Raw genomic sequence first — 22361 nt, forward strand, 5'->3', positions numbered from 1 at the left:
CACTTAACTTACTTGGCAGTAGGTATGCAGAAGCATGTAAATGGACTAATGGTTTGAAGGATTTACGAAGAGTTGCATTATATAGTACGTTTGTTAGTACTATTGTTGTGAGGATTAATTATAATAGTAATTTGAAGTAATATGTAACCTAAGTGGTGTATATATAAGTGTTATGGTATAAGGTATAATTTTAGGTTTCCTCTTTTATGGCCAATTATACTCTGATTTTAAAAGTAGTCTAAGGGTGGGGTGTCAGTCTTGGATGACCTTTCCTCTTTTTTGCCCTCCTCATTCCTTTTGTCTACCCTCTTTCTCCTTCGTGTATGTTCTTTCTGTCCTACATGTCAGCATAGTTTGTGCCCCAAAATAGTTGCAGTTGATTTTTGTTTCAAATGGAAACTGAGAACTGGAGATGGAGTTGTTCTGGTATTACTAGGTTCTGGGATAAAAGCCTTGATGTATTGTAGGCATCAATGAAAATGGAGGAAAATGAATGTAAATACCTGAATTTACTAATTTTCTATAACTTTTAAGAGTATTTTTCCATATTTTTCATCTTGTCTGAAACAATAGAGGAGATACCATCTGCTACTGGAAAATCATGTAACTCTTATACTTGGATTTTTCAGTCAGAGAGATTATACTATAGAAGTACAGTTTAATAATTGAGAAATGAGTTTGCAGGGATTATGTAAATCACACTACAATGAGTCAGATTCAAGCGGACTGTTTTATAAGTTTCATTATGCAACTTTATCTTTGGATTAAAACTTTTGTCTGAGGATCTCCAAGCATTTTTCAAATAATTTGCTTGAGCAGCACAGCCCTACTTTTAGCTGGGTAACAGTACCAATATTTTGCAGAGGTTAGTGAAATAATTCTTCAAGGCCAAATAGTCTGAAACTCAGGTCTCCCAGTAATGCTCCATTAATCAATGCTTCAGTTCAGCAGAACTATTTAATTTGTAATTTCTGTATTCTTTTTTTTTTTTGTATACAGATCCTGATTGAATTTTGTGCAGGTGGAGCAGTAGATGCAGTAATGTTGGGTAAATAAGTTGTTTCAAATAATAAACTTAATAACATCTTAAAATTATAATATATATATATATATTAAGACCTGTTTCACATGTATATTGTTTTGAAATGCAAATATTTATGTAAGTGGTGCGCTATATGTGTTGAATGTTGGGGGGTTTAGTTTAGCATTTACACCTATATCTATGGACATTGTAACTTCTTAAGTTAGATTAATTTTCTCTCATTTTTAAAATGTTTACTTTTCAAAACACATTTTTATCTTGATCCTTTAAGTGAATGTGATGAATTGTTCTCATACACTTATGGAGCTCTCTGTTGTTATAACATAATGCATATGAGCCATTTTCAGGATCTCATTCTTCCCCTTCCATCTTCCAAATTATGTTGTGATAATTTTTTATATTGCATCAACCTTAAAGTTAGTTTTTTCTGTGCTTATTCCTTAAGTTAGGTGAATGCTAGTACCACTAAGTAAAGGATCTAGTCTTTAACATCTTGGTGTACTGTACAAAAGAACCAATCTCTAAACTGTCTAGGTTTTTCACAGTTCAGATAGGTAGGTGTGTGTAGTTCATAACAAGGGGTTTGGGTACAAGGGATGAAACTTTTACTGAAAGGAGCAAATATTTCAAGATAGAAGCTTTTCTGACATATGATGTTCAGAATCTGTCAGATTAATTAATTTTTACCTATACTTCTATACTGATTGCTATGAAGACATAACAACAACAAATGCAAAAATGTTATGTTTATTTCTGTCTCTTTCTCTTGTAGAGCTTGAAAGGCCATTAACAGAACCGCAGATCAAAGTGGTGTGCAGGCAGACACTGGAAGCATTGAACTACTTGCATGAAAATAAGATCATCCACAGAGATCTAAAAGCTGGCAATATTCTTTTCACATTAGATGGAGACATTAAACTAGGTAAGCATGTTGCATATAAAAGTGTTTTCCAGAACTTTGTGTGGTCTTATAATTGTATTTTCCTTAGGCTGTAGTTTGGCAGAGTTCAGTATTTATCTATTTAAATACCAGTCTAACAAGGAGAGTTTTTTCAGATGCAAGTGTTTGGGGGAACAACCTTGAGTAAATGTCCTAACCGTACGTGGCACATCTTTCAGACTTCAAAATCAGCAGGGCTAGGACTCATATCAATATCTGTACCAAGTTGCCTAAAGTCAGACACAGGCCCTACTGTTTCTTAGTATAATGATCTTAATTATACTTATTTTTACTATGGTAACAGCAGAACTTCCCTTGAAGTTGTTAGTTTAGAAAATTAACATCCTTCGCTATCACCAAAAACCAAGACCTAGTACTGTTGTCTCTTCCACTATTGAGAGAGAGAAGTAATAATCTTAGTTACTCAACTTAGTTTTTTCCATGCCTTTTTTAATTGTTTGTTGCACTGAAATTAAGATGGAACGGTCTGGAAGACAAATAGTACAAGCTTTCTATTGTTGATTCCTGTTATTTTATCTGAATTTAAGCTGTCATCCACATTTTCCCTCTGATGTGGTATGGAATCCATGAGGATTCCTCCATGAAGAACTGACAAAGGACTACTGGTGGTGAATAGCATCTCATTCAGCCAGGAAAAGATAGAAATTGTCTGGATCCACTTTGTTCAGGGCTTCATCAGGCACAATTGTGTATAAGCTGTCAGCCTTTACAGTGGCCCTACCAACATCATAGTTCCATGACAGCAGCTTGCATTCAGGTTTCAAAAAGTTCTCTTTACATGACGTGTGTGATTAGTTGTACTTCTTTGGATGCAAGGTACACAGAAGGTAAAGGTAAGGAGAATCAGAGGATCACCACAGTGAACTGGGGCTCTAAATTCCCAGCCTTGCTACAGACATTCCTTTCAAACGTAAGCAAGACATGTCCAAATTCACAAATATATCTCCTACGTAACTCATATTGATTGCAGTGTCTCTGCAAGGTATAGTGTACCACCTCTGTTAAGAAGCTGAGAATATTTAAGAACCTGCTTTCCTAGATTGATCAGTTAAGTGTATCTGTGTTTTTTTTGTATGGTTTCCCTTGCACAAGGTTATTACTGGTACATATACTTGCACGTGCCTTTCTCTTCATCTGCAAAGTATGGGTAACTTTACTATTTTGGCTTTTCTTGGAAGCCTGAAGATTTAGTGATGGATTCAGTCACAGATTGTAGCAAGAGTCTCATGGTCAGAGAGTGAGTCATTTGTTGCTGTTGATTTTAATTTCCCTCACATGACCTGGCTCTTCCTCAGACGGACTTGGAACTATTTTAAGCTTTCGTCAAGCTTAGCTGATGTACGGAACTGTGCAGGCTGTCAAGATACTACTGTACAGTTCAGACCACAGGGAGATTTCTTCCACACATGCATTTAGTGATGTATTCAGATTTGCTAATTAAGTTTTCTAAAAAAAGATTTACTTTAGTTTCGAAAAGTGTACAGAATCCCTTGAAAGAGCATTTTGCTCCTTTTAAACTATTTATATTTTGCATCTGGTACACAAGAAATGGGTAATTCCTTGTTTGACAAATGTGTGAATGGCAAATAAATTTCCTTCATTGCATTTTATTTTTATAAGAATTTGAGTTTTATTATTTTAGTATCTGTTGTCCCTCAAGATTTCAGATTTTGCATTTGAACAAATAGCTCCCTTAATCTTTTTTTTTTTTTTTTTTTCTTCCCATGGAGCAAAATTAGGCTTCTCAAGTGCTGAGCCCATCAAGTAATTTTGTACAGATTAACGACGGCAACATATGGCTGTTTTGTCCCCTTGCTCTAATATCTAGATCTTCATTAAGAAAGCTGTATCTATAATAAGCATATAACACTTATTTAAATGTCATCTTTTTTTTTCGAAGTGAGAAATGTAGTGCTTTATAGACAAGCAATATTAATTGGCCTAAACCACTACATAAAGTTGATTTTTGGTTGGATGTTACATCAAAGGTGCATACGTGAGCTTTTGGATATTTACTATGAAGTGGAAAGAAATCGGTAAGATAAAGGGAAACTCTGACATTATGAGAATTTGAATCCTGAAATTAAAAATTGAATGAGTTGTTGAATTGATGAGAGCGCTAATATGCCATGTCTGAGGAATACAGCCTTCATAGACTAAATAGATTATTCTCTAATTAAAGTAACTTAACCGGCTTATTCCTACAGTAAATATATGCATCGGTCTTGTCCCACACAACTCAACAGTAGCGTTACTTTTTTTAGCAATGGAGAATAACATTAATTCAGTATCTTTTATTAGAAATGCTATAGAACCTTTGCACTGTTACCAAAACACAAATATTTTTATCTCACTTTGAAGTTTTAATACCACAGAATGTTTGCTCTGGAACATACAAAATATTAAGAGACAGTTGTAAAATATAAAAATATAATGTGTTTTCCACCACGCAGTTAATAGTGTTTTACTGTTTGCTTTAAGCGGATTTTGGAGTATCAGCTAAAAACACAAGAACAATACAAAGAAGAGATTCTTTTATTGGTACACCATATTGGTAAGTGCACTGTTTTGCTGACTTTTTAGTATGAGCTAATATCTTATTATTACCTTTGTTGTTAACATTACAAGCTTGCTACAATATCATGTATACTAAGTGAGAGTAGAATGTGCTTATTAAAATGCTTCGGTGAATTTATCTACTTAGAAACTTTTTCAGAACAGATAAGAGGGCATTTTTGATCTGTTACTTCATTATTCTCTTTGCAGGATGGCTCCAGAAGTAGTAATGTGCGAGACCTCTAAAGACAGGCCTTATGATTACAAGGCTGATATTTGGTCTCTTGGCATTACTTTAATAGAAATGGCTCAAATAGAGCCACCTCATCATGAATTAAATCCAATGCGAGTGCTGCTGAAAATAGCAAAATCTGATCCGCCTACATTAGCACAGCCTTCAAAATGGTTAGTATTTTATTTACAACTTTCCCAACCCAACTTGTTGATTTTGAGTATGAGGTGTGCCAAGTAGATATATACAAAACTTATATTCGTGTTGAACTTTATGGGATTAGCTTTATGCATAAAGTCAGGTACCTACTCTATGTATGTTTGTACATGTATACATACACATCTGTATTTCTCCTTATACGGTCGGGACTATGGCTTTTTTGTTGTAGTTCTTTTCAGAAGCTTTTATACTGAAAGATTTTGCATTAAAATGTATGCAAAATACCTTTTAACAAATGCAGTAAAAGTTCTGAAGACTGTGTGAAAAAGAAAATCAGGTGAAAGGAGACTGAAGTATTATTATACTAAGAAAATACTTTTAAAAGCCATTATTTATTTGGTCATTGTAACGTCTTTATGCGATTCAGTTAGTGATATAGCAGATATGGTGGATTTACAAATCCAGAGCCAAAAGTAAACTCCTCTATAAATAGAAGAACACTTTAAAGATGCTATTTGTGACACGTTGGTCTTTGCATTCCTGTATTATCTTTGTGTCTTTCTAAATCAATAGCAGGACCTGGAGTTGCAGTGTAGATGCATGTGAAAGCAAAAGAATATTTCACTATACGCCAGTTTGATGTCAAGACAAAAGAAAAACCACTACCTCTTTGCTTTTTGTGTAGGTCATCGGATTTTAAAGATTTTCTGAAGAAATGTTTGGAAAAGAATGTAGATGCAAGGTGGAATGCAACTCAACTTCTACAGGTAGGGAGAGTTAATTGTTCAGAAGTATTGTTTAAAGGCAAGCATATTTTGTATTTTTTAAAATCATATCAGTATTATAGTAACTATTTAAATAATTTCAAATTAAGCGTTCATACACAATCTGTTTTTAAGGTTGTTGCATTGATCCTTATCTGGTAAAATCTGATTAAATAATACCAAATGCAGATCAAAGTCTTTGTTTACATATTTTGATGTACTGTAACTAATTACTTTGCATAAGTATTTAAATTATACTTTGATACTTATAATGGATGAAGGAGATATTTACATAAGTAGTCAGTTGCTGACAGGTGTTTTAAAAGCTTTAGTGCTCAGCCTTCCTCTATAATGCTGTCACTGCAGAATAGCTAAACAAGAGTAGATGTGAGTAGGTACATTTGATTCTGTTTAACGTCAGCGCGCATTTACTATATCCAGCATACATCCGGCATACGGCGAATAGATTTAAGCAGCAGGGCCAAGCAGAGAAAGAAGATTCAGACAGTAGAACACGTAGCTGTTTCCCCTTAAAGAAAAAGGTAGAATTCTATGTTCTTGTTAGGAAAAATTGTTCTAAAGACAAAGCAGACTTTTTCTAGAAAGAGTATTTCTAGATAAAGCTTATCAGAAAATAATTTAACTGTGGAACTGCAAAGAAATGAAACCCACTTCCAGGAAAAATAACCTTTTAAAAAATCTTTCTACTTTTATTCTTTGGACTGTGAAACAGGTCAGTATAAATGAATTATTTGTATTTTTAGCAAGTTTGTTAGACTACTTACACAGTATATTTGAATAAAATGTTTAGATTTTAAAACTTCTGCAGAAAAAAAATACATTAAGACAGTTATGATTAATGTTAAGCATGCATCTTCAAGTTTGAGAGAACGTAACAAAGTAACATTTCTTTGAAGTTGTATTTCTTTCAAGTTATGATGTTCCGACTGTGAACAATGAAGTCAGCACTTAATATTATGCTTATGTTTTATTTTCACAAGCATCCATTTGTTACTGTTACTACCAATAAACCAATAAGAGAACTGATTGCAGAAGCTAAGGCTGAAGTTACAGAAGAAGTTGAAGATGGTAAAGATGAGGATGAAGAAGAAGAAACAGAAAATTCTCTGGTCAGTTTAAAGCTTACTTTTTCAAATATGCAGCTAGTTTCAGTCATCAGTTTCCTGTAGTTTCTGATGTACTACTCAATTTTTGCATCAAGTCTTCCAAGAAATAACAGCATAAACATACTGTAACCTCATTACAAAATAAGTAGTCAGTATTTTCAAAATTAGCATGTTCTTAAACTCCTTAAGAACTAATAATAAAGAATATTATCTTCATTTATTTTTACGTGTATGTGTAGTGTAGAATTTTAAAAATCAGATACTGATTTTTATATAAATAGTTTTAAGTCAAAAATGTATTTTTGTATTCCATAAGATGCTTAAAACATTAAGGAAGGTATTTGACTGTTATACTATAAACTACGTTTGTGATTTTACAGTGTGGCTGTCAGAGAAAAAAAAAACAAAAGCAAAACCCCCTATATTTTATCAAGAGAAGGTTGTGTTTATGAGTGTATTTCTAATAATGCTTCAGAATCTTGCAACACAAATTCAGTTCCTCAATGGGCAAAGCCATGAAGTGCAGAGATACGGTCGTATGTCGCAGAGCGTACTGGTGCTGTGCTCTCCGACTTCACTGTCTCAAGCGCTATAAACACAGCAGTGACCAGTACCACCAGTAGCTGCCGTTGCTAGCAATGGTAACAAAGCCAAATGCATGTGCACAAGACTCACGCCTCCATTCCCTCCTCACCCCTCACCAAGCTTGTCACATCCCTGTCCGCCCCAGCAGATCTCCAAGCGTGGATTCCCACCAGCTTCCTCCAGGGCTTACTGTCTCCTGAGGCATCACCCACCACCTCCCGCTGCTGATTAGCTGCCGGGCCATCAGTCCCCAGGAGGGCTGGGGTAAAGTCCACCCTGCCACTCAATTAAGTGTCTCAACACAAGCAGCAGGTTAGGAAACTGAGCTAGATGCATTTACGTTATTTATTTATGGCAGTTTTAAAAACTGCTTGGGGATCAACACTAAGCTTCTAGAACAATTACGTGAAGAAACCTTTTAAATCCACTTTTGACTTAAAAGCAATTGTTGTCTGTATGCTTAGGAAAACCCGAAGGGAAGAAATGCGTGATCAAACCCGTGCTAGTCACAATAGCACACCTAGTGTGTTCCCAGTGGCAAATCAGAAGCCTGATCTGCAAATTACAGGGTTCTAACAGTAAATATAGACAGAGAGATGTCGCAGTCACTTTGAAGAGTGAAAGGGCAATTATGGTTAAAATGATACTTTATTAGTATATTCTTTTGTATGTCTCTATGTAATCTGATAACATTTATTCATATTCTGGCAGCAGCAATTTCTACAGTTATGGAACTGTTTCAGTTCTAGTTCCACTAGAATTCCACTCAGAGCTGCTGCAGGTTTTCACCATATTAATGGAGTTTCACAGGGATTAAAAAACAGACTAAAATGTTTTCAGGCATTTTTAACAAAGAATACAAGGAAAGAAATTCTTTTTGATGAAGCAGATGAAGGTCTTAATATTGCATTTTTATCAGTGCTGCATCAACGGAAGCTACACAGCTTCTTCCTGGCCAAACTGGCACAAAGACGTGTGTCTTTCAAATCCAGCTGTAGATGGGACTACTGGGGAACTCAACTACTACTACTACTAAAAAAAAAAAAGCGATGTGATTGGAAAAAGACTCTTGAAGATTCTGTTAAGCGTGAGGCAGAGGGCTTACCACGATCCCTTTCCTTCAATCACAGAACATTTTATTAAATTATGAGAGATAAAAGAGGGTTCTTGTGAAACTGTTCTGTTCAGAGCTTGTCTGCAGTTCATGCACTTGTTCTGTGGTGTAATACCTAGTGAAGTACTCTGAGATTATAAAAAGCATATAACTCTGCCTATAAATACAATCATCATTCCTATTCAGATATTCTTCAATAGAACTGTGCTTTAATTAAGTTAAAAAATGGTTAAATATTTTTCTTCCTTTAATTTTTTAGCAGTTACCTGCGGACAAGCGTGCCTCCTCTGACCTTAGTATTGCCAGCTCTGAAGAGGACAAACTCTCGCAGAATGCCTCCGTTCTGGAATCTCTTTCTGAGAAAACAGAAAGTAATGCAATTGAGGACAAAGCCAGCACTGTATTTCCAGATGACAAAACAACTGCAGATGAATCTGAGGACATTAAATTTAGGAAAGCAGCCGATAACGTATGTGAGACTACTGCTGGTGATATGAAAGTGCAGAATGGTTCTGTGCCAACTGGTGAAGATGAGCAAGGCAAAATATTGTCATCTGAAAAGACGAGAGAAAACCTGGAAAAAGCACATGAAGATACAGAAACCCAGAAGGGAGGGAAAGAACTCGATGCTGTAACGAAATCAGAACCAAAGGATGAAACCAACCTAAAAACAGAGAAAGAAAATGAACAGACAGAAGATAATAAACTGAAAATAGTACCTACAACCGAAAATAGTGTAGAAACTGAAGAAGCCATTTCTAAGGAAACTGGTGAAAAAGAAGAGAAGGAAAACAGAACAGATGTCTCAGAAAGTGAGGAAGAAAAGGTCCCTGCAGAAAATACTACAGAGCAAAAGAAAGAAAAAGATGAAGGTCAGAAAGAGGCGATAATGGACACCACTACAGAAACTTTACCCAGTGCTGCAGATAAAGTGGCTGACGAAGAAAAGGAACTAATAAAGCATGGAATTGACAACATTAAGGAGATAGGTGGTGTTGCTGAAACACAGATCAGCGTTGGGGATAAAATACCTGAGACGGAGGATAAGCCAGTGGAAAGTCAGGCTAAGCAGGTCCATGAGATAATCAACTCTGAAGAAACTCTATCAGAAAGCCAAGATAAAGCGATCAAAGTGGACAAGAAACTGGCAGAAAGTGAAAATGAGGATATTTGTAATGTAAGCAGCATGGAGGATATGGAGATCAAAGACTCTGGAAAAGATGATGTAGACCAGAAGTCAATACAGAGCAAGCCTGAGAATATTTCTAACAAAGTGGTGGATAAACCGACTGATATGGACCAAAATTCAGAAGAGCACAGACCTGACAATATCCAGGAAAACAATATTCAGATGGACAAAGAACATTTGGCAGTTACTTCTGATGAAATAATGAAGAATAAGCTTCAAGATGCTGCCAGTGAACAAGCTGATGACTCTGAAGTCACTCCGGTCCCCAGTATTAGTATTAGCACTGAAGAAAATGAGGCAAAAGTCAAAACAGATAATCAAGACAACACTGAAACTTTACAGCAGCTGGAATCAGAGAATTTGAAGGAAAACGATGCCGATTCGGGCACTGGTTCTACGGCTGATAACAGCAGCATTGATTTGAACTTGTCAATATCTAGTTTCCTTAGTAAAAACAAAGAGACAGGATCAATATCTTTACAGGTAAGTATAAGCAATCATATATTTTTATATAAAATCCTATGGGAGTGTGACCTTAAAATTATCTCCAAGTTTGACCTTTGCAACAAAGAAAATTGAGTGAGAAACTAGTATGACAGTGTGGAATATAATACTTCGTAGAAAACAAAGTATTCTAAATTGAGTGCTCTGACGATGTCTGGATTTTGTGCAGTTACGCAGCAACGCTAGAAGCTACAGAGGTGCTAATTATTTTCTTATTTTGTTGCATACTTGTATTTAAAAAATGTAGACTAGCATATAACGGGAAGTCTAACAACATCAAGGGTGAAGATTTGTGAATGGTTGTAGTTCAGAGCTGATATGCAAGAAGACCAGTTCGGTGCCTTACTCTGCACAGAATCCCTGTTCAACAGGACAAATCTCTTCTATCATCTTGTATTGAGTTCCTGTCGCTTCTGTCTCTGTTTACATTTAGAAGCTGTAAGGCAGCCAGTCTCTCAGGTTTGTGTATTCCAAACGCTGTACTCCTATGGTTGTACTGTATCGATGCAGTTATGCCAGTATGAATGAGCTTAAATCAGAGGGAGCGCATTCCAGATTATGAACTTTATTTATACCTTTATGCTAATACGATTATAGCCACAGTAGGATAGTAACTTTGTAACCATGGGTTTGAAGAAAAAAAAAAAAACAAATCCCAAAAAATCCCCAAACAAAGATCATAACTTGGCGTAGCTGTGCTAAGCATGACTCCCAGGTGTTTGCAGTAGCCCTAACACAGCAGAGACGCGGTTTCAGCTGGGGTCTCTCTTCTCTTGTAATGGAACAATAGCAGCTCTGAAAAGGGAGATTTCTCAATCATCACATGATTTTTGACTAACGTATATGACTAAAGAAAATAAACTTGCTCATTTAATTTATTTCCAAAGCAGAAGTAGGTAGGTGAGTAAATTGCTATTCTGTTTCAGTACTGTTTTTCAGAATTAAATATCCTTTTTGGTGACTGGGAAAATTATGGTCAAAAGCAAACAGTAATTGCAACTGCCTTCAGCTCTTCAATATAAAACTGGAACAGTAGTGTTCAGGATTTATCTAGATTTTTTTTCTTCAGGCAATTTAGATGATCAATAATTACAGTTTTCCTTTGCTGACTAGAGAAAGTTTCAGTACATTAGAATTTTTCAAGTTCTCACTTGCTTATCAGGTATCTCACTAATCAAGAAAAATTGATTATTATACGGTAGGCCTTCACAGGAATATCTGAAGTAATTTAATATTAAGAAAAAAGAATATAACTTAGAGTAAGTACATAATAACTTACCGATGCTTTATTCAGGAAACTAGAAGACAGAAGAAAACCTTAAAGAAAACTCGGAAGTTTGTTGTTGATGGAGTAGAAGTGAGTGTAACCACATCAAAAATAGTTACTGAAAATGACTCAAAAAGTGAAGAGATGCGATTTCTACGGTAAGTATTTTTAAAAGTAAAATTTACAATTAAATCTTTTTCTCTTTGAATAAAAGAAGGGGGCTAATGATATTTCTCTAATATTTGGGATTGATTTCAATTATTTTGTCAGCAGAAAGGAATGCAAAGTGTTTTTCAATAAGACAGTCAATCCAAAACTAATTTTACTGTATGTAAGTTCTGGATGCTTTTTTTATCTTTTGTAATTTTCCACTTTTTTTGTTTTCCCATCACTATTAAGTGTTCTTTTTCATTATTAGACGTCAAGAGCTGAGAGAGCTACGACTTCTTCAAAAAGAGGAGCAGAGAGCCCAACAGCAACTCAGTAATAAGCTTTTGCAACAGCGAGAACAGATGTACAGACGTTTTGAACAGGAAATGACAGTGAGTTTCTGGATTTTGGTGCTCTTAAAATATGACATCTTGATGGAGTAGGCAGAACCAGGTGTTCCCTTTTGTGATGGCTACAGCTTAGTTTTCATCCTTGTTAATAAATGGCAATATTTTCAGTTGCGGTGTGCCCAGCTTGTGTGCTAGAACTCACCTGCCAGAACAGTTCATCGTGGCCATCCTTTGCTGTGATACAGCAGTTCACTGAACAGGATTTAGTTTTCTAAATGCCACATTATTTTTCCAGAGTAAAAAGCGACAGTATGATCAAGAAATAGAAAATCTAGAAAAGCAGCAGAAACAGACAATAGAGCGCTTGGAACAGGAACACACAAATCGTTTACGAGATGAAGCAAAACGCATCAAAGCAGAACAGGAGAAGGAATTGTCCAAATTCCAGAACATGCTGAAGAACAAAAAAAAGGAGGTAAGAGACCACGATGATAATACAGAAAATAAGGAGTATGGGCGTAGCAAACGGTTGAGATCAGATCTCCCAGAAGCCATGTCAACCTCATGTGCTGTACTGAGTTGTGGAAGGGTTACTAGCAGTCAATGTTATTTCTTTTGTTTTACTGTCTAAAGTGAAATACAAACAGCTAACAGGAAGATTTAGGTATTCTCTTAATCTAGAAAACATCACTAGATTAGACGACTTTATTTTTCACAGAATAAAATATTTTTTCCTCAAATATTAAATCAAGAAAAAGTATCTTCTTAAAGATTGTGAAAAATATTTAAGATTTCTACTTTAAACAAATCCAGCTATAGCTACTTAGTAAATACCAAATTAGAATTTTGAAGAAAAGAATATGGTCTTGATTACTACTGAGAACCACTTTAATTCCAGAGATTATTTTTTTTTGTTAATTTGTTAGATTTTTATCAAATGTGTGCTGCTGTTGTTTATAATTCCTTTATATGAAGTGACAGCAGTTATAAGGATTTAGTTTTTTAACTCAAAAAGGAAACCCAGGAGAGATAAGTCTGGATAACTTAAAATCTTTTACAGTTAATTTCATACATATCATACAGTTAAGGCAAAATGAATGACATTTGACACTGACACCTTATGCTATTAACTTGCTTGCATTGCAGTTAGAGAAGGTGATGTGTTTCCATATAGTTTTTGCATCTTAAAAGCTGTTTTATTTCATTTTCAGATCAATTGTGTAGCGCTTGTCTGTATATAAATGTCTCTAGTGTTTGCTTTAATAGTTTCTAGACTCACAGAGATTTCTTTAGAGATCTGTACTGTCCAAGCTTTTGCATAGAGTGATCCTGTAGTACAAAAGTGCATAAAAAACCATATAAGTTGTATTCAGTTGGAACTACATGCTCGTATGTAAATAACAATTTTTCTTCTTTTGCGGTACCTCTTGCTTTTTTGAGTCTCTATCTAATTACTGGTGATTGGGTTCTATATGGGAAAGCGGGAAGACTTTTACGTATTGCTCTGAGCTAAAAGCAGTTCTTTCATGGAAACAGGAATAGCATGTGGTGATTTGGACTCTGTTTTCTGATGATGCTTCCACTATTAAACAAACAGGCATTTGTTTTGGAGTGCGTAGTTTTGTATTTAAAGCTTAAGAAGGCGATTTACAGTTGGAAGGAAAATGCAGCTGGTGCTCTAAAACTACCCATGCTATATTGGAGTGTGCAATGTTAGATCTTTATAATTCTTAAAAATAAATAAAACACATGAGCAAATTAACAGATTAATAGTCAGTTGATTTAGCCAGGTTATATTTAGAGTCTCTCTTCTAATCTAGTCTAATTCACCTTGGACTGAAACACGTTCTCTTCCAGCATACGTGTCATGAAAAGTTTCTTGAAAACGTACTTAGTTATTGGTGATTTTTGCTTTTAAATTCTTCAGAACCAAACACTTACAACCAATTAATATTTTATTTGCTTGTATGATTATTTTAAAGGCATATCCTGTGTAGATGTCATTTATGGTTGGAGACACTGATAATGGCATCTTATAAATTCATGTCTGAGACAGTGTCAGAAATAGCTGGTTTTCAGTGGAAGTTGTTTTAAACTTCCAACCATTTTTCACAGCTTTACCATGAGGTAAACATACTCTGTAGTCCTTTTGCCATAGTGCTTCAAGAAAATACCACTCTTGCAGGTGGTGGTTTTCTTAACTATTGACTGTTGTAGCTGCTGCATGAAAACGCAAGCAAGAGCCTGCCGTTTGGGAGAGCGCTGGGCAGCATTTGCATGCACGAAGAGGCTGGCATATACCTCCTTTCTGCGCTGTGCTGGCATACATAAAGCACGTATTGTTCGCTCTCTTTCCATTAAGCTCTTTTCACTGAACTAACATCCCTGCTCCTGAAGTAACGCACGCTTCCCAGTACCTCTAGTGCTTGACCTGCATGTCCTATGTTCACAGTAATGCTTGCTGTGGAGAAAACGTGTTCTTTTCGCCACCTTCTGCATGCTTATATACACTGTAGGTTTTATGTGAAGTGGAGAAAGCACCAAAAGAGCTGAGAAAAGAGCTCATGAAACGCAAGAAAGAGGAGCTTGCACAAAGCCAGCATGCTCAGGTAACAACGGCAGCTTCAAGCTACTAAAAATACAAAAGGCAGCAGTATTCACACAGCTTGATGATTTCACTTCTTGTTGTTGTTGAGTGAATATGGAACTTAACTCAGACTAACCCTACGTACTGCTCTCTTTCTTCAAGTACTCCCATATCATGTCCTGTAGAGTATACTGTCTAGAAATGTAGGAGCTGCGATTTCCAGGTTGTGTTAACAGTAATATGCTGTATGCTGTACCAAAAAGAATGGTATTTTTCTATGGCAAGTTTATTTAAAGCGCTTTTATGAGTGGTAAGTACCCCATAGGACCATCAAATTATAAAGGTTACAGTCAGAAGTTAGTTTTTGGCAATATAAGCACAGGGGAGGAAAATCAATATCATGTGTAAGCCTGAGGCATCTTGTTCACAGAAGCAGGTAAAATGAAGTTATTTAAATGTCAAAGTGTAGGTGTATGGAAACTTTATAAGACATCATCTGTGATTTCACACCTTCAGACTTGCTGCTTATATACGACCCAGCTAGAAAGGGGGCTAGTATTTTAGAAAAATACTGGCTTTGTGATGGCCACAGCTTGTACAGAGTGAGCTTGCACCACAACAGAGCAGGTTTGGATTGAGTAACTTAAAGGTTAAACGTTTATGTGAGCGACCTAGTAGAAAATAATAGCAACTTTATTCGATTACGTGTTTAATTCAAGAGGAGATTTCCCAGGATAGAATGTGATTGGATTGCAGCGCTCTCCCCACACCAAGGATATGTGTCTCTGAACTTTTTAAGGAAACAATTAAAAAACCTAAATTTTCATAATGTTTGTAGTGACTTGGTTTGTTCCCTTTCCTGGTTTCAATTTGTTGAAGTAACAAAGGTGAAAGAGATCAATTTAAAGGCAAAATACCCTTACTTGGAGTGATAAAGAAGTATTAGACAAGGTGCAGATGTTTAGTTTTAGAATATCTAGAACTTCTGCCAGTGACTATTTCTGTGTGATTAGCCTTGACATATTAAATGTATATTAATAACATACAGCAGATCTCATTTTTTCTTTTTTTTTTTTTTTTAAGAACAGAAATATATTTCATTATATTCTGACATAGGAAGTACATTGTCCCCCACAGGGCGTTGCTCAGGTTATGATTCAGTCTTTTCAGTTGTCTTCATGTACACTTTTCAACGCACAGATGCAGGATGTAAGTCTTAAAATGCAAAACAGAAAAAAGTTTTATTTCCCTCGTTTTCCAGATGTGTGTTTTCTCTTCTTCCGCTCATACGTGCTGATCAATGTCCCTGCTGTCTCCAAACTAGTTAGCACAAATTTATGTAATTAAGCACTATTCATAGTAAAAAGATCAAAATTACAATAGTTATCAACTCTGGACAAGGCACTGAAGTTTCACACAAACACAACATAATACTGTTCTCTGGTGTTTCTTATTTGTTCAGCACATGTGAGAAACAATGTGTGACTTCTCTGCTGTGTGTGCAGTGAAACCATGTATTTTAAAGATATCTGAGTGTATTTTAAAATACTTATTGGTCAAAACCAAGTGGTAATTTTATAAAGGTGGACTGCCTGGCAGTGTCTGCCTTTTTCACCATCCAACATGTTGTTTAGTAAAGTTCGTGATCTTTTTATGTGATGCTCGAGTAGATGTGGGAAGTGGAAAGGCCAGAGTGTTCTCCGAGATTGTCTGGTTTATCTTATAGTGCTAGCAAATCTAAAACTTCTTGAGATTTACCATGTAGAGAGAGCAGCAATGATATCTAAATGTTTGATATATTATAAAAAGCATAATTATAAAAAGCATAATTGCTTTTTGACCAGGACTGGGCTAGAACAGCTTTCCCCCCACTCCCTCCAAATCAAAAAATTCATGGCAAAGTAAACACGGTGTTAATTGTATGTCTGCACCCTCAGAATAATAAACTTTTAATTTTCTTATCTTTTTCATCTAGAAAGGGAAACAGAGCAGTATTTTTCATCAGTCCATATCTTTGATTAGGTATAATCGACTTAACTTACAGCCATAGCCTTCCAGTCCTTTTTGTACCCTCAGGTCTGCCCGTGTCAGAACTCTTCACCAACTTATTCCGCCTGTGGTTTCTGTTTCCTGTCTAAGTGTAACTTTGCCATCCACTGGGAGAGATGAAAGCCTCATCTATTAGTAACTTTCTGTGAAGATGAAAACCAAGATTCTCCTGTTTGTAATAAAAATGACCAGCATTTAAAAGCATTAAAACCTATGCTTTTAATGAACATTTAATTCCATATGTTGCTGACAACTCTTTTAGGAAGTAGCACAGGTTCAGTAATAAAATAAAAATCAGTAATAAAATAGAAATACATACTTCGGGAGACCTTTCCAGTGATCATCTGGAGCCCAGTAGTGTTTTCCTGCCTCATCCCATCTCCTTTCCAGCAGACCATCGTTAACGTTGCTCTGTTGTGTATAACAGCAAATGCTTCAGCTGCCCACCTCGGCTCTGATAGGACGCTGCCGTCATCCTTTCTTTTGACCTTTACACCATGGTAGAAACATCTGCATTAATTTCTTCTTCTTAAAGTGTGTGTGTGCATGCTTGCATGCTTGTAGATGCTTTTTTGTTTCGTTTTGGGTTTTTTTTGATAGTTGCAAAGAAGAAAGGCAACAGTATGGTCTTGGGGCATGGGAGGGGGATTCTTACTACTGCCTGCTTTTCATGATGTGATGCAACAGGCTGGTACACCCCGGACAACGGGAAGATGCAGGTGATATGGGGACTGTGTCAGGCAGATGGCAAGTCGCTTTGCGAGGAGACAGCTCAGCTCTGCTGTGACAAGCTTAGAAGTCCCGCAGAAAGCAGTTCCTGCAAAAGCCGTTGTGTGTCTTGATAGCAGTCTTGCAGAACTCCCAGCCTCAGCATCTTTGCATTTGTGACAAGATAAACCACTTGAGATTGAGACACAAATCTGAAACCCAACTGTATAAATAAATAGGCATTAACTAATCATCCAAAGCAAAATAACCATACATACTTTTATTTTCTCACATCCATGAATAATTAACCCTTGATATGATGAGATCAACTTTATATTGAGTACTAGTCTTTGCTAGCTTTAAACCTGCAGCTTGTTTTGAGGAGAGACAAGAGACAGAATGAATTGCAGATTGCTGGCTAGTTTGTTGCCTTTGGTCTTATTTTGGAAGGTGTTATTTAAACATTAAATATACTTTTACTACTCTCTACATAGAAGATACAAGAGACGTACAATTTTATAGCCGAGGCATGTTAGCTCAAACTTTCATAGTTGTATTTGTTTTCATATATAGCTAATGCTGAGAGAACTGGGAGTTTCATTAAAATGTAATGTGGTTAGAAGAACACAATTTAATTTACTTCTATTGGTTTTTCCAGGAGCAGGAATTTGTGCAGAAGCAGCAACAAGAACTGGATGCATCTCTGAAGAAAATTATTCAGCAGCAGAAGACAGAACTAGCCACTATTGAACGAGATTGCCTCAACAACAAACAGCAGCTCATGAGAGGTATCCAGCATCAGACTCTCTTTAAAAACGGACATTTCTGTTGTATTTTAATAAAATATATTAAATGTATTTTAATAGTCCATCTTAAGTTTATGAAATCAAAGACCTTCATGCCTAATCTAGAACTGTAATGAAAACAGTTGCTATGGAATAGCGTTATTCTTGAAGTGCACTTCTAGGCCACTTCTAAGCATACGGTGGCACTTGGATTAGAAAGCATTGTATTGACCTTTCTGAACCAGCCTTCCTCTTTTTCCAGCTCGTGAAGCTGCAATCTGGGAGCTGGAAGAGCGACATCTACAAGAGAAACACCAGCTCCTCAAACAGCAACTCAAAGATCAGTACTTCATGCAGAGACACCAGCTGCTTAAGAGGCATGAAAAAGTCAGTGTTGACTTCGACGCTTTCTTTTGTGTATTACAATACCCACTTTTGCAGCAAACTGACACTTCGTAACTGCTGTAGTGGAAGTTCAGTTCCACAAAAGTTTCTCCTTTTGAATAACATCGACTTTTTAAAATGCAGTTCAGGAGTTGAACAACCGCTGGTTATATATATGTGTGTTCATATTCATTAGACCATTAGGGAATTTCATCTGGGTTGGGCATGATCCAAAGCTCTCCAGAATAAGTGGAAGACCCCCTCTTCCCCTCTGATCTCACTGGGGCTGGGGCTGGTTTCTATTGAAGGAAGCTTACTCATGCTTATTGATGAAATGAGATGCAAATATGCTAACATAATAGTTACTCTGTAACATTTCCATATGGTTAACACTTTAGGAAACAGAACAAATGCAGAGATATAATCAGCGCCTTATTGAGGAGTTGAAGAACAAGCAAACTCAGGAAAGAGCGAGACTGCCTAAAATCCAGCGAAGCGAAGCAAAGACTCGAATGGCTATGTTTAAGAAAAGTTTAAGAATCAATTCGTTAGCCTCTCCAGACCAAGATCGTGAAAAAATTAAGCAGGTAATTTGTAAAAACAGTTTTAATAGTGTAAATGCTTAATGTGATGTAAATATGAGTATGGGATAAAGTGCACTCTCAGCAAGTTCACGGATGGTGCAAAATCGGGTTGATGCACTGGATGAGGTCAGAAGAAGTCATCCCACCCCTCTGGGTGGGACTCGTCTAGAGTTCTGGGTCCAGTCCTGGGCTCCCCAGTACAAGACAGACATGGATTTACTGGTGTGAGTGCTGTGAAGGGCCTTGAAGATGGCTGAGGGACTGGTGGGTCTTGTTATAGGAGGAGTCCTGTGCAGCCTGCTCTAGTTGACCCTGCCTTGAGCAGGGGTTTGATCTTTACAGGTCCCTTCCAACCTCAGCTGTTCTGTGATTCTGTGAAATATTTTTAAGAACACTTGATTTTTGTGGGCTTTTGAACTAAAACTGTAGGTGTTGACTCATTCTTTAAAAGGGAATGTTGTGAAGAGGTTTAGAGGTTTGCTTTCTACTGATCCACAAAAGTCCCAAATCCCGGTTTCCCATGGTGAGCACCGGAAGGATGAAAATATGGAAAACAGTCTTCTGTAGTTGTATAACGCCAACCTTAACCGACACTTGTAGCAACACGGCTGTGTCACTTGGCTTCAGAGGGAGAGAGTTTCAGGAGTCTGAAAGTGAAATGTGCTGCATTTGAAGGAAAAAAATTAGAATGCAGACAGAGAAATGGAATGAATGATAGACAAAACTGTGTGGGCATTCCCTTTGTAAGAATTTTAAAAAAGAAAGAATAAAGAAAATGCAGTTATTGTTTAAATCGCTTAAAAACCATTCTTTTCAGTTATGCTGTATGTATTCATTCTGTTACATACAGCTTTTTGACTCATGTAAACTGTTGCATCTAGAGGCACAATATAAAGCAGCTTTTTATTTTAATTTTAGTTTGCTGTTCAAGAAGAAAAGAGACAGAAGAATGAGAGACTGGCTCAGCATCAGAAACACGAAAACCAAATGCGGGACCTTCAGTTACAGTGTGAAGCAAACATCAGAGAACTGCATCAGTTACAGGTTAAAAATAGAGGATACTAAATGAACTTTCAGTGGGAAGACTTGGGTAAATAACAGATGCAGGCAAAGCAGAAACATCTTTTCCTTCATTTTTACTGATGGGTGTAGGTTTTTTTCAGCTTTGCTTTCAAGGCCTGCAGCCTACTCAATAACCAGATTCATATATCAGTTAATGAGAAATCATTTTAAAATGCAAGAAGAGCAAGAACCAGAAGCAGATGATCACTTCTGGAATATCTGTCAACTTCCCAGTGCTATTTTCTGTAGGCCACATTTCCTTTTAACCTGATTTTGCTGAGATGTCATTAATCAGAACAGGGGTGGGCATTACCCACAAGATGTTTGTAGCAATACACGGAATGAGGTGGTTTTTACAAAGTGCAGGCTGCTGTTTGGACTTGAGCTTCTGGAAGGTACTTGGAAGGAATTCTCTTCTTGCGATAAGGAACTCTATTTTGTCTTTTTTGGTATGCATTTTGTACAAGTTGTTGCTGTATAGCACAGGCCAGATCTCCTTTTCTGTTAAATCGGCTTTTCCCTGTTTCAGGGACACAAGGTGGTTGTAAAGCATTAAATGATCACCTGCTGATAACTTCAGCGTAGAGAAATCTTCCAACGACCAGTGAAGCTAGTGCCACTCAATTCACTCTCTTACATCCTGCGAAAACAGTCCCTGACTGTGCCACTAATACGCCTCAGTAAATCCCCAAGTACCGTGGGAGACTTGTAAGAGTTTCTGCTTAAGTAAAATCGAGCAGATTAGGGCTACTCTGAGCTTCTCCGAGAAAAACTGGCCTCTGGCTGCACTCAGGTCTAGCCAAGGGCTTGTCATTTTTGTTCCTCTGTGTTTGTACTCTGCATCAGACCCAGTTGGGACTGGAACCCTAGAAAAAAAACAAGGGGTTTAGAGACTGTAGAGACTGCCATTGCCAACTGCTCTTAAAAATCAAAGATTTGATGTAGCCAAATACTTCTTTTTTTTTTCTTTTTTTTCTTACCGTGCTTCAGAAGTCGTCAGAAAGTTAGGCTGATGCGTGTGTACCTTACTGTGAAGAATGTGAGGCGGCTGTGTGTGTTGATGATCCTTTTCATTTTTATAGGGCGATTCTGAAGCTGCTTCTGCAAACACGTTTCTCTCCTCTCTAAGCCCCATTTGTTACTCTCAGCTCCTTGGCACCAAGAGTTGAAATATTTCCAAAAAATTACCTCCTTTTTAATGTAATTGATTTTAATAAATTATACAAAGTGTCTTTAGAAAGCAAAGCAGAAATGCTGTATGACCTTGAAAAGCATTATTAGGCAGTGAAACACAGTTTTGAGTAACGCTGTCAGCTGCTGCCTTAATGACACTCAACTGTATATTTGGATTTACGAGTATTTCTTATCTCAGTTGGTTCCGATGGAAAGATCAGCTTTTGGTAATGCAGCCTCGTAACTTACTTTTATCTTGTAATTATTCACGTCACTATTTACACAGAATAAGCTAATTAAAAAGAATTAGGACAACATATGTCACTGTACAAATGTTGAGTTGCCTAATCTGAATTAGTTTTACATAAGGATTATCTTTATCTTGTTTTAAGAATGAAAAATGCCATCTACTGGTTGAGCATGAGACTCAGAAGCTAAAAGAGCTAGATGAAGAGCACAGCCAAGAACTGAAGGAATGGAGAGAGAAATTGAGACCAAGAAAAAAGGTAAATCGGAGCAATTTATGAATCAGAAAATAATCAAGAGTCGGGTCTACCAAATGCAGACAACCAAAAAGTATTGCAGAGGAGGAGAATCAAGCTACTGTACAAAACTGCTGTAGTTCAGTGAATAATAAAAGGTGTTAGAAAAATGTGCAAAAGCTGAGCAAAGGGCATGTCCAACAAAAAAGGCGTGTGTGTTATCAGCTTCTTACTGTGTTACCTCTTGCCGGGCTTGTGTGCTTATTTGCATATAAGCCTTCTTAGCTGCAGGGAAATCTGGTTTTAGAAATATATTTCAGAAGCTGATAGGTTACTACAGAAATTGAGTGCTAAATAACAGATAGAGGGTGGTGGAGGTTGTGCTTCGTTTTTATATTTTAATTTAAAATGGAAAATGCTAGATTTTCACACAGTTCAGGGAGTATCCTACAGGCAGATGATGCTCTCAGCTCGCTGTGTCTTGGTTGTCTTGCCATTTCATAATCGCTAGGTCACTTTTTTTTTTTTCCTGTGTGATGGTGTGTGA

General features: G+C 36.7%; 1 protein-coding gene across 2 annotated transcripts in view; it reads left to right on the plus strand.

Annotated features, from left to right (window-relative positions):
* Positions 1–22361, plus strand: part of SLK (STE20 like kinase) — a 50975-nt gene that overhangs the window by 23133 nt on the left and 5481 nt on the right. The window contains exons 3-17 of one of the 2 annotated variants that reach the window (XM_074593207.1): positions 1000–1048; positions 1815–1964; positions 4485–4557; positions 4770–4964; positions 5636–5717; positions 6716–6844; positions 8800–10212; positions 11528–11658; positions 11919–12042; positions 12296–12475; positions 18003–18132; positions 18392–18516; positions 18912–19100; positions 20016–20141; positions 21725–21838. In XM_074593207.1, the coding sequence (XP_074449308.1) occupies positions 1000–1048; positions 1815–1964; positions 4485–4557; positions 4770–4964; positions 5636–5717; positions 6716–6844; positions 8800–10212; positions 11528–11658; positions 11919–12042; positions 12296–12475; positions 18003–18132; positions 18392–18516; positions 18912–19100; positions 20016–20141; positions 21725–21838 (3210 nt within the window). The remainder of the gene's footprint in view (positions 1–999; positions 1049–1814; positions 1965–4484; positions 4558–4769; positions 4965–5635; positions 5718–6715; positions 6845–8799; positions 10213–11527; positions 11659–11918; positions 12043–12295; positions 12476–18002; positions 18133–18391; positions 18517–18911; positions 19101–20015; positions 20142–21724; positions 21839–22361) is intronic. The other variant, XM_074593208.1, reaches the window with a different exon arrangement.

Source organism: Larus michahellis, chromosome 6 (assembly GCF_964199755.1).
Source record: "Larus michahellis chromosome 6, bLarMic1.1, whole genome shotgun sequence".
NCBI lineage: Eukaryota > Metazoa > Chordata > Aves > Charadriiformes > Laridae > Larus > Larus michahellis.